This window comes from Marmota flaviventris, chromosome 10, assembly GCF_047511675.1.
Source record: "Marmota flaviventris isolate mMarFla1 chromosome 10, mMarFla1.hap1, whole genome shotgun sequence".
In the NCBI taxonomy this organism is placed as follows: domain Eukaryota; kingdom Metazoa; phylum Chordata; class Mammalia; order Rodentia; family Sciuridae; genus Marmota; species Marmota flaviventris.
Window position 1 is genome coordinate 17,440,313 of NC_092507.1, and position 17,427 is coordinate 17,457,739.

Sequence of the window (17,427 nt, forward strand, 5' to 3'; positions counted from 1 at the left end):
GTAAGACTGTCTCAAAAAAGGGTGGGTGGGGGGGAGCTGGGGATGTGGTTCAGTGGATAAATGCCCCTGGGTTCAATCCCTAGTACCAAAAAATAGAAAGATTGACTAGATAAATAGTAATGCAAGAAGCTGAACTGGTAATCACTCAGAAGAAAGATACCAAAAGCTAGCAGCAGGATGCAAAACCACAGGGTTGCATTCTTTGTTCTGCATTTAGGAGGCCTGACAAGCTTTTTCTTTCTTTAAAATCAACCAACCAACCAGAAACTGATCATAAAGCTATCAGCACTCCAAATTGAAACAAGGGAAAGAAAGCTACAACATGGTTTTTGGTAAAAATGATTTGACTTATAAATTTATTTGATCATATTTTAAAAAGCAGGGCAGAATCACATTCTTTCTCTTAATGGTTCCACTGTAAGCATACTCGACTTCAGAGCCCTTGGTTTGCTCAGAAATGTCTGAGAGTCGACCACCAGCAGCCTGGCAAGTCTTTCCTTCCCCTCCAGGCTCTCCTGTCCTTTTGGGAAACAGTTTGCTGACACCTGATGCTGGCCAAAGACCAGGTAGTTGAGCTTGCCAAACCCTGCCTGCCTCCTCCCACAGGCAGCAAGTGGCTTAGCTTATTTTCTATGTAAAATTCTAAGTGGAAGGTTAAACCGAAAATGGAAGGAAATTTCCATTGTAGATAATCCCCAAATATAGGAGTGGGTGAACTCGGTTTAACTGTCCAGTCCCTTCTTTTGATGACCAGAGAGCGAAATGTTAGCAATGGATTTCTGATCTATTAATCACCAGTGTAATGTGATCAGTTTCCTGGATTAGAACATTCTGGAAAAGCCATCTCTGGATAGGGAAGAAATTACTTTATTATAATGATGGTACTATTAAAAAAGAAAATCAAAGCAGCACACAGCAGGCAGAGTCCCCGGCCTCTTGAACTCCTGCGGTCATTCCACTCCTACCAGCTTTATAGTCCAAGCAGACCCCACTGGGAGAGCAGAGGGCAGCAACAGGGGCAGAGAGATGAGGAGACCTTCGTCCTGGCGTTCAACCCATTTCAGATCCCCCTGGATTCCGAGCATTGAGATCTGCAGGAAGCAAAAGGGAATGGGGAACCCAGTGATGCCCCTGCCCGCACAGACTGTGGCCGGCAGCGCCATGCTGGCTCGGGGCAGGGAAGACCTCTGACAGGCGTGGATACGGGAGGAACCTGGAGAATACAGGAGGTGGGGAGAAGCCCTGCCGGCTCTTTAGAAAAAGGTGCATCTTAGAAAGGACTGAGTGGGCTCTTACTTTTGTATTTGGTGTAGTTATGGGGGATATGATGTTTAAGATTCCATTTTCTGGCCAACGTAAAAAAATGGCATAAACAGCTAATTCTTGTGAGGTATACCTGGGAAGAAAAGAGATATCATTGTCAAAGATACCTGTTTATCACCTGGATAATCTTATGAATTCTGCTTTCAACTGCTTACCAGATCCAAGACCTTGGCTCTCACTTCTTCTAAGAAGCACTAATAATGCAAAACCAATTAAGGGCTGCAGGAAGGCAGCAGTCTATAAAACTCTCTTGATATCTTTCCCCCCCTCTACTATATTGTTTATATATATATATATATATATATATATATATATATATATATATATTTTAGTTTTAAGTGGATACAATATCTTTATTTTATTTTATTTTATGTGGTGCTGAGGATCGAACCCAGTGCCTCATGAATGCTAGGCGAATGCTCTACCACTGAGCCACAGCCTCAGCCCTTGAGTTTTATTTTTATTGATCTCTTACACTAGTGGTTTTACATTGAAGCCATTTATTTTCAAATCTTTTTTTTCCCACTCCAAATTCATGAGAAAATAGGGAATAGAGCAAGGGCAAGGTTTGCAATGAAGATGAGTTTGTTGTCCTGAGATTTCATTATGTTTAGGGAAGAGGGTGAAAATCACTTAATAGAAAAACTCAACCAAACAGAAGGAATAGTGTGTTTCCCCTGATCTGAAGACCCAAGCTCTTTGGCTCTTGGGTAAGACATCAGAGGTTATATTTTTTTGAACACTTAGAGTTTGCTGGGTGCTTTATACATATTAGCTCATTTAGTCTTAAAAACAATTTTTTTTTTTTTTGTTTTTGGTACTAGGGATTGAACCCAGGGGTGCTTTACCACTGAATCACATTCCCATCCCTTTTTATTTTTTCCTTTGAGACACGGTCTCACTAAGTTGCTGAGGGCCTTGTTAAGTTGCTGAGGCTGGCCTCGAATTTGCAATCCTACTGCCTCAGCCTCTGAATCTCTGAGATTACAGGTGTGCACCTTTACACCTAGCTAGTCTTCAAACAACTCTACAAAGGTAAGTATCATCACTCCCTTTTGCAGTTGAAAACACCAAGGCTAATATCAAATCACTAGCTCCTGAAGTCCAAGTATGCATGGAAACAATTTAGAATGGAGCCCTGTGCATTGTAGGTGTTCTATGAGCATCAACTAGTACGATTTTAGAAGGCAGGGTCTTCTGATCTAGACATGTGATGTCCCCCAAAACCTGTGTTAATGCAAGAATGTTTAGCAGTAGAATGATTAGATTATGAGAGCTGTGACCCAATCAGTGGAGTGCTCCATTAGCTGGATTAGTAACGCGATAGACTACTGGTGGTAACTACAGGTCCCTGGGGGCACGTCTTTTGGGTCTGGACTGAAACTCTGAAACCATGAGCCAAACTACACTTTTCCTTCTCTAAGTTGTTACTGTCAGATTCTGATCAGAGCAATAAAAAGCTGACTAACACACAGGGTGAGAATCACAACCAAACTGACCAATGCACTGTGGCTCCTTCCTGTCCGCCAGACCCCGCCTGCCTTCCCAGCCCGCCATCCTGGGGTACTAAGACATAACCCACCTGGGTCACAGAGTGTACGGCTCAATAGCCGCTGGATTCCTCAAGACCACGTCTAGCCTGGCAGGTCACCGTGGACTGGGCCATACCCTGTTCCTGTGCGCATCACAAGATGAGACTTACCACACAGAGGCGTTCTTTTCGAATTGCACCCGCCAAGGTTTGGAGGAATAGATGGCCTCCCCGTTGACATTCATCCACCTGCCAACAGAAAGGAGCCTTTCTTGGAAGATGGGGTCGATCAATCCATCTTTGGTTGGTGCGATGTTGAGAAGATAGTTGCCTCCCAAACTCACAGTCTGAACCAGTTCCTAAAGAAGGACATGGTGAAACCCTGGCTTAATGCTTAGAATACACACCGAGCCAGAGAAGAAGACTCGAGGGCACTCCTTCCTGCCTTGCAAATATCCCTGAACATTTAAAAATCATTCATATTTTTGTTGTTATAGAAGCAGGACGGGCTCACATGAGAAAACAAAGATCCTGCTATAAGATGGAGAACATGTTAACTGAATTCAAGGGCGAGGTCACAGGCTCTTCTCATGAGACTGCGCTTCTCATGGTGCTGGGCACAGCGGGAAGGGTTGGGTCTAGTAGCACAAGGAGAGAGTGGGGCAGGAGAGGAGAGCACTCTGCAGTGGCCGGATCCATAGGAGTGTGGAAAGACAGACAGACTGACAGGGAATACAGGGGTCAGACAGGAGAGATTCTGAATGGCTGCTGTGGACACTGGGCTAGGAGAGATGCAAGGGACTTCAGGACATTCATCATGTGGGCCACAGGGTGCCCCTTTGGAAGGACTGCTGTAAAGAGAGGTAGTCTGCGAGGCTCCTGCACTGGGGCCTGTGTGTGTGTGTGTTCACTCTGACCTCAAGCAAGTGCCCTTCAAGGTTACAGAAACACTTGGGTTGGATACACAATATTTTAAAAAGGAGAATCCAGCCAGGCGTGGTGGCGCACACCTGTCATCCCTGTGGCTCAGGAGGCTGAGGTAAGAGTTCAAAGCCAGCCTCAGCAATAGCAAGGCATTAAGCAACTCAGTGGGATACTGTCTCTAAATAAAAGACAAAATAGGGCTGGGAATGTGGCTCAGTGGTTAAGTGACCCTGAGTTCAATCCCTAATACCAAAAAAAAAAAAAAAAAGGAGAATCCATTACAGCCCTCCAAAGACTCCACACCACTTACCTAGGCTATCTCCTTTCAGTCTTTTTCCTGTGCAGTTAATCTTATCTTTATTTTTTGACTTTTCTATTTTTTGGTACTGGGAATTGAACCTAAAGTTTCTTAACCACTGAGTCACATCCCTAGCACATTTAAAAAAGTTTTTTCGTTTTGTAGTTGTAGATGGTCAGCATGCCTTTATTTTATTTGTTTATTTTTATGTGGTGCTGAGGATGGAACCCAGTGCCTCACAGGTGTGAGGCAAGTGCTCTGCCACTGAGCTACAGCCCCAGCCCCCACTAGCACTTTTTGAGATAGGGTCTTGCTAGATTGCTGAGGCTGGCCTTAAACTTGCAATCCCCCTGCCTCAGTCCCCCAAGTTGCTGGGATTATAGGTGTGCATCACCACACCTGGCTTCATCTATTTTTATTGATTGGTTGATTGATTGTGGTACTGGGGATTGAGTCCAAAGGCACTCTACTCTCTTTTAATTTTGAGACAGGGTCTCATTAAGTTGCCCACATTGGCCTTAAACTTGCAAACCTCCTGCCTCAGCCTCCTGAGTATCTGGGATTACAGGCATGAGCCACTGCACTCAGCTCCCATGTGGTTCCTTCTGTACAGCTACAATACATGATATTTTTCACTCAGTAACTGAGCAATAGCCGCTATTATGTTCAACATTTTACTGGTTTAAAAAATTCTCAAATTTACTTTATTATCTCTTTATGGCTGCAAGAAATTGAAACCACCCATATGACTAAATAAAAATAATCCTGGGAGCACATTTCTATATGTAAAACTTTCTTCGGTATTTGCAATTATTTCCTTAGGACAGGTCTCTGTTCCTGGGTTCGGTAGCTCTAGAGGGTTCTATCAACCTGCCCTTCTATCCAGATGCTTCCATCCCACTTGAGGAAAATAGTTAAAAAATAACTTGGAGGGCACTTACCCATATGATTTCAGATTCACTCAAGATATCCGCCATGATCATGTCCCGACGATAGCCCCAGGAGTTCTTGTCGATGCTGGTGCACATCTCCCATTTGTGGTCCAGCAAGCTCTGTGGCCGGAATTTATCTTGACAGTTGTAGAACCCTCCGTGGTGACAGGAAGTGTTCCTACCCCATCGATCATTTACCACCACCTTAGCCTGAAGGAGGAAGGGCTGGGTCATTGGAGTAACACCACCTGGTTCCTCCGCAAGACGCAGTTTGATAGGATAAGAGTCTACTTGGAAGTAGGAACAGTGAACCTAAAGCAGAGGGTCTCAAATAGGGACAGATCTGTTAGGGTTAGGGTTAGGGTTAGGGTTAGTCCTGGCGGGGCATCTGGGAAAGGTCAGAGACATTCTTGGTTGTCCCACCTGGGGTGGCGCTGCTGCCTTCTGGTGGGCAGAGGCCTAGGATGCTGTGACACACCCTGTAGGGCACAGGATAGCCCCCAAAACAAAGGAATAGTCAGCCCCAAATGTCACCAGAGGCTGAGGATGAGACCCTGTCCAGAGACATATGATAGATAGCAGAGCCAGGAGAGGCTGCTTTGAGGACCAGCCACTTTACAAGAGGAAGAATGTAGAGGAAAGACTCATCTGAGGTCTTGTCCCTGGGCAGTGTCCAAAGCTGGGACAAGGAATTAGGCATCTGAGTCCAGCTCAGGTCACCTACTATTACACAACACTAAAGCCAGCAAATAATCATTTTCTTCTTTCAAGATTTAGCTGATTAAGAGAAATCACTACACAGAATATCTTACTGTGATATTTAATATATAGCAGTGTATTTTAATAACACTATCAGCTCTTAATTGGCAGAAGGACATTCAATAAAAACAAAATTCTACTTTCTTGCCTGTTTTAAGGCCAATCACATTACTATGGACATTCTTCCTATGAAGCTAGTTGAGGACCAAAGCAAAAGAAAACATTTGTTGTTTGTAGCTAGTTTGATTCAAGGTCCTATGCTCAATTATTAATATCTGGACATCATCAGAATTGAAAGGGTCAAGGAAAAAACCCAACAACAACAAAACCAAAAACTCAAAGGGTGAGTTCACCAGGGGCTCTGAGGGTCCCACCTGTGAGTCAGAGGAACTCAGGCAGGTGATTTTACCTTGTAAGTCTAGTTATCTGTAAAAACAAATGAACGAACAAAAAACAAAACTCAACTGACTACAAACCAACCAAAGGAAAATTACCTACCTCCTGGGGACTTTCAAAAGGATAAAAATGATAGCATCATGGCCCTGGCACAGAATGGTCACTCAGGAAGCCCTCATTCCTGCCTCCTTTACCTCCCTCTCAGCCTGAGAGGATCTGCACCCCTGTCTATATACTCGGTCCTTCAAGGACAGACACAGCCTTGAACTTCTTCATACTCACAGTCTAACTGGGTACCCCATGCTTCTGGCAGATTGTGGGGACTTAGGACACACCTCTGTTGTCTTACTGATCACCCTACAATGCATCCTCTCACTCCCTTCAGACTGCAGTTCCTTAAGAGCAGAAACCGACAATTCTGAAACTGCAGGGCTCCACATACTGTGTGCCATAAAGCTGGCTCCTAATCAATCCTTGAGGAAGTAGGGAGCCATCTACAGTCCCATATATCTGCAAAGCTGGTGTATAAATAGGTAGAGACACATCCACACCAAACGTTCTGTTTGCTGTGGAGTTGCTATGACAGCCCAAAAGACTGTCTCCCTGTGTTGTTTTTTTTTTTTCTTCCAGCACTGCTGGGGATCAAACCCAGGACCTTGTACATGTCAGGCAACTGCTCTACCACTGAGCTGCACCCCAGAGTCTTGATATGCTTTTTTTTTTTTTTTTTTGGTATTAGGAATTAAACCCAGGGGTGTTTAACCACTGAGCCATGTCCCCAGCCCTTCTTTTAATTTTTTTTTTTTTTAATTTTGAGACAGGATGTTGCTAAATTGCTTAGGGCTTTGCTAAATTGCTGAGGCAGGCCTCAAACTTTCAATCCTCCTGAGCTGCTGGGATTATAGGCATGTACCACTGTGCCTGGCTCAATGGGTTTTTTTTAAAACAGCCCTGAGTTGATATTTCTTCCCTTTTCTAATCCTGCATCTTTGCTTAATCTTTTTTCTTTTTGTTGTGCTCCTGAACTGCAGAAACTTGACGGTAACCCCACATAGCAAATGACCTGGCTTCTTGGGTATACACCTTGAATGTGTATGTAAAATCCACTTCAGAGAAAAATGGGGTGTTGGCTGGGCATGGTAGTACACACCTATAATCCCAGCTACTTGGGAGGCTAAGGCAGGAGGGTCCCAAGTTCAAGGCCAGCCTGGGCAACTTAAAAAGAAAATAAAAATAAAAAGGGCTGGTGATATAGCTTAATGGTAGAGTGCCCCTGGGTTCCATCCCCAGGACCCTGGAAGGAAAAATTAAAAAAAGGAAAAAAAAGAAAAGAAACCTGAGGTTTAAACCATCTCCATTCTTGGTTCAGTAGCCATCCACTCATTAACTATATACTCAGCAACTAGTATAAGGCTCAACCTGTGGCAGGTCCTGGGGTATCTAAGGTGACTAAAATACAGCTGTTGCCCTTAAAAAGTAAGCAGAGACTTACAGGAGACAGGTATGTGGACAATTATGACATTATATCAGTTAATTATGTTAATTACCTAGGGTTGAACTGCACACCTAGGAATCCCTACATTCTCCCTGGAAACCATCTGTAATCTCTCTGTTCACCACACAGGGTCTCTTTCTTCTTTTTCTTTGTACCCATATTCTAAGTTTAGTAATAGCTACCCAACAAGATCCTTAGAGGCTTATGAATCTACTAACGAATTTTAGTTCAACTTTTATTTTTATTTTTTGGTGCTGGGAATTGAATCCAGGGCTTGGTGTATTCTAAGCACTCACTACAGCTACAACTGAGCTACAAACAAGCCCCCAAGCTGGTTTTTTGTTTTTGTTTTTGCAGTGGTTTCTGGGAATTGAACTCACAGGGCCTCAAACATGCTAGGCAAGCTCTTTACCATTTAGTCACATTCCCAACACTTAAACTGGTTTTAGATTTCAAATTTTTTTAAAAAAGTCTACAACAAATCTAGAATATGAAATATTGAATTTTCTATGATCAATACTGAGATTTCTGCTGCTTTGTAAAAGCACCACAATATAAACCATAAATGAGCAGCCATCATGCACTGGCTAATAGTGTTGATTGTGGGGAGCGAGTCAGGGTAGGCAGTATACCCACCAAAGTTTGAATACGAGGGAAAGGACCTTGCCCCTAGAGAATTAAACTACATAACTGATGTAGGGTGGGTGGGACCACAGACATGCACATTTTATTCTCATCGCTTAATTTTTGTTACATATTAATTTGGGGCTGTTCTCATTTATAATATGTGTTTGATAAGTTTATTTTTCTCTGTAAGTGGCCTGAGAACTCTATATGCTATTTCCATTCTACCTGAATTAAATGCCACTTAAACCTACGTTATCAAAACCAAGAATGCAAGGAGAAGAGGGTGGCTTGTTCTCCAGGACTTGAGGGTAAAGAAGGAAGGTTTCACAGCTGTTAGGCGCCCAGCCCTGCCAGTATAGCTCTTCGTCGCTGCTGCTGTTCCTGTTAGTGCTCCAGATCTTGTGTTTTCTTTTATCCTAACAGATAAATAAGTCCTGCAGTCACCTACCTTGATGGGGCTATCATTGTAGAGCCAAGAAAGAAAACCAGTGGCGTTCCAGTAAGTATCGGGAGACTCCCACTCCCCATCTGACCAGATGATGTCAGGCTTGTAGCTGGAAGACATGTGACCAAGAAGAGGTTACTGTCTGAGTGCATCCATCTTGTGGACTGATCTTTGTTACAAATATTTTAAAAGTCTGAAAGTACCATATAAGTGCTGCTGTGCGGATGATGTAGAAACTAAAGAGACAGTGACCACACATCAGTTTGTCATCATAACCACTGATTAAACAAAGAGCTCTCTGGTATGTCTCCTCCCAAACTTTTTCTAGAAAAAGGAGTTGCAATATGCCATCTGGTTTCCTTCCAGCAACTAAAACCAATTAACAATGGTGCTCCAGCTGGGTGCAGTGGCACACACCTATAATCCCAGCCTTTTGGGAGGCTGAGGCAGGAGGATTGTGAGTTCAAAGCCAGCCTCAGCAACTTAGCTAGGCCCTGAGCAATTCAGCAAGACCCAGTCTCTAAATAAAATACAAAAATGTTCAGAGATGTGGCTGAGTGGTTGAGTGCCCCTGAGTTCAATCCTTGGTACCAAAAAAAAAAAAAAAAAAAAAAAAAAGTGGTACATGTATTGAGAAGCCAGGCACGGTGGCACACACCTGTAGTCCCAGCAGTACTCAGGAGGCTGAGACAAGAGGATCATGGTTCAAAGCTAGCCTCAGCAACAGCGAGGCACTAAGAAACTCAGTGAGATCCTGTCTCTGAATAAAATACAAAGCAGGGCTGGGGATGTGGCTCAGTGGTTGAGTGCCCCTGAGTCCAATTCCTGGAACCACCCCCAAAAAAGATGTATTGACAGAAGGGTGTGGTGGTGCACACCTGTAATTCCAGCGACTCTGGAGGCTGAGGTAGGAGGACTGAAAATTTGAGGCCAACCTCAGCACCTCAGTGAGACCCTGTCTTAAAGTAAAAAATACAAAGGGCTAGGGATGTAGCTCAATGATAGTGTCCCTGGGTTCGATCCCCAGTACAAAAAAAAAAAAAATTGTACTAGGCAGCTTATACTCACTAATTCTATTAGTTCTCATGACTCTGTGGTGTATTAACTCCATTTCACAGATAAAAAATCTGAGTTCTAGAAAAATTGCATAGTTTATTCAAGGCCATACAAGATTAGTAATGTCCAGATCTGTCTCTGGACAGGCCCTCTCTAGGCCTCCTACAATGATACTGTTTCCTTAGAGAAGTCCTCAGGGTAGAATCGGACCCAAGACATGTTGTTATTGTCATGGTCCTGAAATAGAGTTCAGGCAGAGTGGGCTGCCCCTTAAGTTCAAGGGTCTACCATCTGGAATGGCCCCAGGTACAATAGGGCAACTGGGAATAAACACGGTGAAGACTAGTGGCAAATTCTGAAGTGGAAGGGGCCTCTCTCTTCCTCCTTCTCATTTGCAGTTCTTCAGACTGAAGCCAAGGCCTTGCACATACTAGGTAAGAACTCTACACTGAGTTATAGCCCCAACTTTTAATTTTTTTTTGTATTTGTGGCACTAGGGATTGAAACCAAGGACACTCCACCACTGAGCTAAACCCCCAGCCCTTTTTCTCTTCTTTTCTCTTTTTTGGGTACTGGGGATTGAACTCAGGGGTGCTTAACCATGGAGTTATACTCCCAGCCCCTTTTTATTTATGAGACAGGACTTTGCTAAGTTGCTGAAACTGGTCTTGAACATGTGATCCTCTTGCCTACACTTCCCAAATCGCTGGGATTACACGTATGTGCCACCACAGCCAGCACAAAGAATGATGATCTCAGTAACCTTTACTCAGTCCCAGGCACTGTGACGGATATATTCTATGTATTATTCTTAAGTCCTACATAGAAGGAATTATTATCACTACCTTACTGAGAATCTGAGACCCAGCAGGGTGATCTGTTGAAGGCTTCTAAGTGACAATAATACCCAATCTGTTAGACAACTCACCCCGTCTCCAGGGTCCTTAATGTAATGAAAATGGAAAGCAAGGAGGAAAGAGAAGTCCTGACTTACTCCCACTCTGGATTTTGGGAGATTGTTTCAATTTATAAAGACAATATAATCACATTACAGAAGTTTCAAAAAGTAGGAGGAAAGTGTATTTTGCCCTAATAATACAACCACAGCCACCACTTTTATTATTTGAAATTTTCTAGATTTTTTTCATACCTGCCCCCACTCCTCTCTAAAAAATGTTCGCAGTATTGGGGACTGAACCTGGGAGGGCTCTAAAATGAAGCAACATCCTCAGCCCTTTGTTTTTTACTTTGAAGCAGGGTCTCACTAAGTTACTGAGGTTCACCTCGAACTTGTGATCCTCCTGCCTTAGCCCTCTGAGTGGCCACTGGGCCTGGCCTTCCCTCCTCCTCTAACAGCCTCCTACAGGAGCTCTGATTTCATTGATAAAGTCACAAGGCTGAAATCATTTCGGTTTCTGTATGTTAACATACCTGTTAACAAGGTGGTACAGCTCTGGAGTTGTTTTTACATTGACAAAATTCTGAGTTTTGAAGCCATTTTTCTTATCCAGTTGGTAGAGTGGATGGAACCACTCTAAGAGTGAGTGGTAGAGGCCGTAGCGCAGGTTCCTTAAACAGAAAGGCAGATGGAAACCGTCATTAAGCAAAGGACAAATAATTTGTCTTTACATTTTTTTAGTTGTCAATGGACCTTTATTTATTTATATGTGGTGCTGAGAACCAAACCCAGTGCCTCACACATGTTAGGCAAGCGCTCCACCATTGAGCCCCAGGCCCAGCCCCAGTGAAATCCACTCTTAAGGGCATGCAGGAGAGAGAGACCAAACCCATTTACTTCAATTCTCTCTTCCCTTTCCCTCCCACTTTTTCTTTTTTGTAGGGCTGAGATCAAACCCAGGGCCTCACACAGGGTAGGCAAGTGTTCTAGCATGGGGCTGCATTCCCAGCCCTTAAATTATTTCTCCTCATCTACTTAAGCAAAAATATTGGTTACTGTGTGTGTGTGTGTGTGTGTGCGCGCGCGCGCAAGTGTGCATTTGGGGATGCTAAGGACCAAACCCAGGAGCTCATGCACTTTTTTTTAAATTTTAATTTATTTTGTTGTTATTGCAGATGTTGTAGTTGGACACAAAATCTTTATCTTACCTATTTATTTTTAGTGCCTCACATGTGCTAAGCAAGCATTCTACCACTGAGCCACAACCCCAGCCCCATGTACTGTTTTGATAATAAATATAACTACTTTTACACATAGATACCTTAACACCAAAATGTCACTTAAGGCAGGGGATGTAGCTCAGTGGTAAAGCACTTGCTTAGAAAGTCCAATGTCCTGGGTTCAATTCCCAGCACCACACACACACAATCAAAAGTCATTTAAACTATTTTTATGACAATTATTTCAGTAACATATATTCCTTTTTTAAAAAAAATGTTTTCAAGCCGGGGGCACTGGCACACACCTGTAATCCCAGAAGCTCAGGAGACTGAGGCAGGATTGCAAGTTCAAAGTCAGCCTCAGCAACTTAGCAAGGCCCTAAGAAACTTAGCGAGACCCTATCTCAAAAATTAAAAAAAAAAAAAAAAAAAGAGAGAGAGAGCTGGGGATGTGGCTCAGTGGTTAAGTACCCTGGGGTTCAATTAAAAAAAAAGTTTTCATCATTAATCATAAATATCTATATTGTAGACAAATTGGAAAATAGAGAAAAGCATATAGAACAAAATGCCCCAAATACTATCACTCTGAAATAATCATTTGCAACATTTTCTACATAGTTGAAATGTATGAATGTAGGTTTATTATTCTATTTATCTATGATTTACTAATAGTTCTTAACATACCCAAAATAAAATATGGTTAGAATAATCTGTTTCCATATATAAGAAATATTTTTAATTTTTTTTCTAATTTGTCATATATGACAGGAGAATGCATTACAATTCATATTACACATATAGAGCACAATTTTTCATATCTTAGTTGTATTTTTTTTTTTTGTCAGTGCTAGGGATGGAACCCAGAGCCTCACACAGGCTAGGCAAGTGCTCTACTACCGAGCTTCACCCCACACTGAATGAAGCTTGTTTTGGTTTATGAATAGTGAGTTTCATAGCAGAGAGGAAAGAGAGGGTACTAAGCTAGGAAGGATGGGGATGGGAGAAAAAGAGGGGCTGGGTAACAGGTACCAACATCTAGCTACCCAAGAGGAGGAAGTTCTGGTGTTCCCCAGCACAGAGGGATGCCTGCGGTTCACAACAGTTTATTACATATTTTATAAAGAACTAGAAAAGAGGAGTGTGACACTTCCAACACAAAGAAATGGTAAACATTTAAGGAGATGGGAATGCTAGTTACCCTGATGTGATCATGACACACTGTACACACACATCAAATTATCACACTGAAACCCATAAAGATGCACATTATGGGTCAATTAAAAAAAAAAAAAAAAAGAATGGGTCCATCATGGTCCGAGGAACTTGGGAGGTTGAGGCAGGAGGATTCCAAGTTCAAAGCCAGCCTCAGCAACTTAGCCTAAGTATAGACCTAAGGTCTTAGCCTAAGACCCTAAGTATAGCAAAACCTTGTTTCAAAAAAAAAGAGAGAGAAAGACTGGAATGTAGCTCAGTGCCCTGGGTTTAATCCCCAGTACAAAAAAAAAAAAAAAAAAAAAGTAGTGTTACAAAAACATTATGATGCTGCAAGTGAGAAGAAAGGTTAAGACTGTAATGCACAGGTAAGAACTAAAGTTAGGATGTCATCTTGTGACTTGGGACCAAATGGCACATAGAAGATAAAAATCCTGGTCTCCAAAGTTCATATCAAATCAATATTTAAGATCTAATCAACACTGACATCAGGATTAAAGCATAGCATCAGGAACTGAATATGAGTAGTTGACAGGAATCGGCAAACTTGCTCTTAAAGTCTAGGAAATGTTTTAGGTTTTGCAAGCCTTGTGGTGTCCAGCTCAACTCTCAAAAATTGTACCTTGAGATTGTCTTACAGGGCATAAATGAACAGGCTCAAATGTATTCAAATCACACTATGCTTTATACACAATAGCAAGCCTACCCCTCAAACAGGACACCACATTGTCAAATCATAGCACAGCTGAGGCTGAACCCAGCATAAAACCACCTTTCCTCTGTACAGGACTGTAGGATACAAAATGCAAATATCTGGGTTCCAATCCCCACTCCGGGGCTGGGGGTGTAGCTCAGTGATAGACTGCGTGCTTAGCATACAGGAGGCCCTGGGTTCAACCCCCAGCACCCAAGAACAAGAAAATAAATTCCACCTCTGCCACTCCCTATCTCTTTGATCTTGGGAAGCCACTTCTTATTAAGTGACAAATATTAGGGAAATTAATTAGAATCAACTGTGTGTCCTTCCTATCATTGCGTTTGCTGCTTTAGCTAACCTCGGTACCAAACTTGGCCTACCATCATCCAAACCCTTCCTGCGTAAAGCTCTATGCTGATAGCTAAGGAGAACACAGAGATGAGAGGCCCAGTCCCTGGTCTCCACCAGGCATTGGTGAATGCCCTGCACTGGAAGGCTTCCCAGGAGGGATCCTCTGCAGGATGCAGGTGGAGCACTGTAGTCTACGCTGGATGTGCTTCACCCAACCAGAAGCCTCCATGAACTTCTCCAAAGGTGTCACTGTGGCCACGTGAAAACCGTTAAGACTTAAACACTGACAATTCAAAGGCTAGAAGCTCTTCAGTCTCCTTGTTAAGTGCAAACTTAGAATACACATGAGCATATTAGGTACAGAACTCTGAAAGAAAAGAGATGAACAGGGTAGCTGTCCATAGACACACACCTACTCCGGACAGCTGCTCCCAACTCACCAACCAAATCACGATGGGGCCCCACGTCCTTAGAGTTCCAATTCCAAGACACAGGACTTGGCCAGTTTGTGAAGCCTTCGTGATGTTTTGTTGTGAAGACCACATACCTGTGAATGTCAAAACCAAATGAGCAAAGGAATTGGCCAACAGGTCACAAGCATGAACTTGCCCAGCCTGCCTGTGGCTTTTAAACTGGTCAGGAGAACTTGACCCCAGGAATTGTACTGGGATGGGTGACTACATTAGTGATACCTGGATGTTGCTGCAGTCACAACACCCTTGGGTATTATTCCAGGAATGAAGCACAGCTGGCAAATCTGAGTCTTTGTCTCCAGCCAAGGAGGAGGCCCAGAGGAGAGGAGAGGAGTAAGAAAAAAAAAAAAAAAGTATACCTCAGCTCTCAGATTCTTCAACCCTTCTGGGTATGAACAATTAGCTTTATTTAACCCTTTGACCTAAAGGAGAAAGGTCTCTATTGGCAATGGCAGATGGGAGAAATGTAAGCTGTATGTTTTAGCAAGCCTATAGAACTTCTTATGTACAGAGGTAACAAAGACCCAAAGGGCCATGGAAAAGGGGCAAGTATTGAAATAACCAAGTGACTCAGTATTTCATTTACTTTTATGGCAGAAAAATAGATAATGCTATCACACGATGCATCACTGGAACTCCTGGATTTTGTAGGCCAGATAGTGTTTTAGGCTCGTGAACCACATTCCTCTGTACACATTCTTCTCTTCTTCTATTACAGTCCTTTGCAAATGTGAAAAACATTCTCACTTTCTCGGCCTTAACAAAAAAAAGGCATTACTTCTTCAGGATGGCCCTGCCTTCAACAAAGAAATGGATCCTTCACCCCTTTCCCACATAGGGGCTCTCCAAACTTCCAATTCTCTGACCATTACGTTTGGCCAGTTTGCAGACCCCTGATGCAGTGGAGAAAGTATTTACCCTGTAGTCCTAAGGTTTGCAGTCTAGGACATTAGTCCCCTTCCTCTGTCTCTGAGCTACTCACCTTATCCTAAGGGGTTTGGAAAGAGGCTGTCTCCAGATATTAATTTTATTGTTGTTGTTGTAAATTATGGGTATCTAGCACTGCCAGAAGACAGATTACACTGGCTCTGCTTATTCAAGTCTTATTCCCATACCTTTAATTGGAAACATTAAATGCCAATTGTAATTTCCTTTTAGTATAAGAAAATCAAAAGAGAAACCTGAAGCATGGCAGATGATTCAAGAGGGGAGATTGGTCTAAGCCAGGACAGGGGAACCTCGAAGCTTTGGCCTTACTCTATTCAACCCACTTCCCTCTCTCCGCTGTCAAAAGCAGAAACTATTTCCAGAAGGCAGGGAAGCCACTTCCTGACTTAGCCCGGGTCCATTCAGGGGCCCTCAAGGCTTACTTCTTCAGGATGGCCCTGCCTTCAACAAAGAAATGGATCCTTCACCCCTTTCCCACATAGGGGCTCTCCAAACTTCCAATTCTCTGAACCAGCTCCCCGCAAGCTCCAACAGGTTTTCAACACAATTCAGACCATTCTGGAGCATTTTCTATGAGCAAGGTACTGAGAAGAGCTGAAGAGGGAGAATCCATGTAGCATCCCCAATACACTACACGCCCAGGAGCTGGGCAGCAGACTCCCTTCCCTCTCTTTCCACCTTAGAGGCATTAAACCAACCCGTGCAGTTTCCCTCTGTCACCATCCAAGGAGGCTGCAGGGAGGCTGAAGTTCACAATGGAACTAGGACCTGACTCCAGACCACTGATTTAGAATCCCAGTTGTCTTACGGATCTGGAAGGGGATCTGGAAGGGGCGATAGGTACCGACCGCCCTTTGGATAATACAGGTGTAGATACAGAGAGCTTTCCAGACCATCCGGCCTGAAATCTTTTATTTTTAAATCCTCAACCAGAAGCACCTTCTCCTTAAGATCAGGTGTGCCACGTTCAATTCTGCATCCAAAACACAAGACCTGGAGGTACCCTAAGGTCAGGCAGGCCCTGGGCAGGCGGCCCGACCCGCCACCTCCTGCTGCCCGGGTCAGCCCGGCACTCACTTCGCCCCCGAGGCCATAAAGAGGTCGGCCCACTTTTCCGGTTCGAAGAAGCGCGCTGTGAACTGCGGTCCGAACTCGGGGTAGCTGAAGCCGGGCGGGTAGTTCTCGTTCATGAAGCGCCGGTACTGGGGCAGTCCCTCACCCTGCCAGTGCCACCAGAACCACTCGCTGCCCCAGGCCGGCACCGAGTACACGCCCCAGTGCACAAACACCCCGAACTTGGCCTCATCGAACCAGACCGGCAGCGGCCGGGAGTCCAGGCTCCGCCAGTCGGGGGTGTAGCGACGCCCACTACCCCAGAGCGACGACTTGGCCACTTCGAGCAGTAGCAGCGGCAGCAGCAGCAGTGCGGCGACACGGAACCGCCACTTCTCCGCCACCTCCGGCATCGCTGCTTCTGCACCCTTACCGTCCGCTCTGAACGCGCAGAAGCTGACGAGCGGCCCCACCCCTCTGACTAACGATTGGCTCGGAAAGGAAAAGGGGCGGGTCGACCCAGACGGGCTGTTGAGCCGCTTCCTCCACGGATCGCCCTTCCTCGAGCGCCCCCTGGCGGTCAAAGGGTGAAAGACGCAAGCAGGTCGGTGTTGAGCTCGCTCCGCTGATGGAAGAATGACAGCTTTCCCCCTGGGGGTTTAACTGCGAGGTTAAATCATGGAGTTTGGGGAATCTTAGGGGAAAAGTGGGAATAATTCACTTTGCTGCGGTAATCTGGCAGGGGTAGGGGAGTTAGATCTTGAGTTTTATTTAGTGGGCAAATGGGAG

The 17,427-nt window shown here is 44.1% G+C and overlaps 1 protein-coding gene across 1 annotated transcript; it reads right to left on the reverse strand.

The window, feature by feature from the left end:
- Nucleotides 1–845: 845 nt before the first annotated feature.
- Nucleotides 846–17,091, reverse strand: Fuca1 (alpha-L-fucosidase 1). The gene is made up of 8 exons (XM_027937380.2): nt 16,663–17,091; nt 14,577–14,711; nt 11,218–11,355; nt 8,734–8,839; nt 5,018–5,218; nt 3,026–3,213; nt 1,297–1,396; nt 846–1,091 (listed from the first exon to the last, which is right to left on the reverse strand). Exons 1-8 carry the CDS (start codon nt 17,049–17,051, stop codon nt 951–953), a joined length of 1,398 nt encoding a protein of 465 aa, XP_027793181.1. The 5' UTR covers nt 17,052–17,091; the 3' UTR covers nt 846–950.
- Between the last annotated feature and the right edge of the window lie 336 nt (nt 17,092–17,427).

Coding starts and splice junctions, on each gene's coding strand:
- Fuca1 (XM_027937380.2), bottom strand. CDS start 17,051: ATGCCGGAGGTGGCGGAGAAGTGGCGGTTCCGTGTCGCCGCACTGCTG. Junction 8,840..11,217: donor CTGTACCACCTTGTTAACAG/GTATGTTAACAT, acceptor CATGTCTTCCAG/CTACAAGCCTGACATCATCT. Junction 3,214..5,017: donor GTGAATCTGAAATCATATGG/GTAAGTGCCCTC, acceptor GTCCTTCTTTAG/GAACTGGTTCAGACTGTGAG.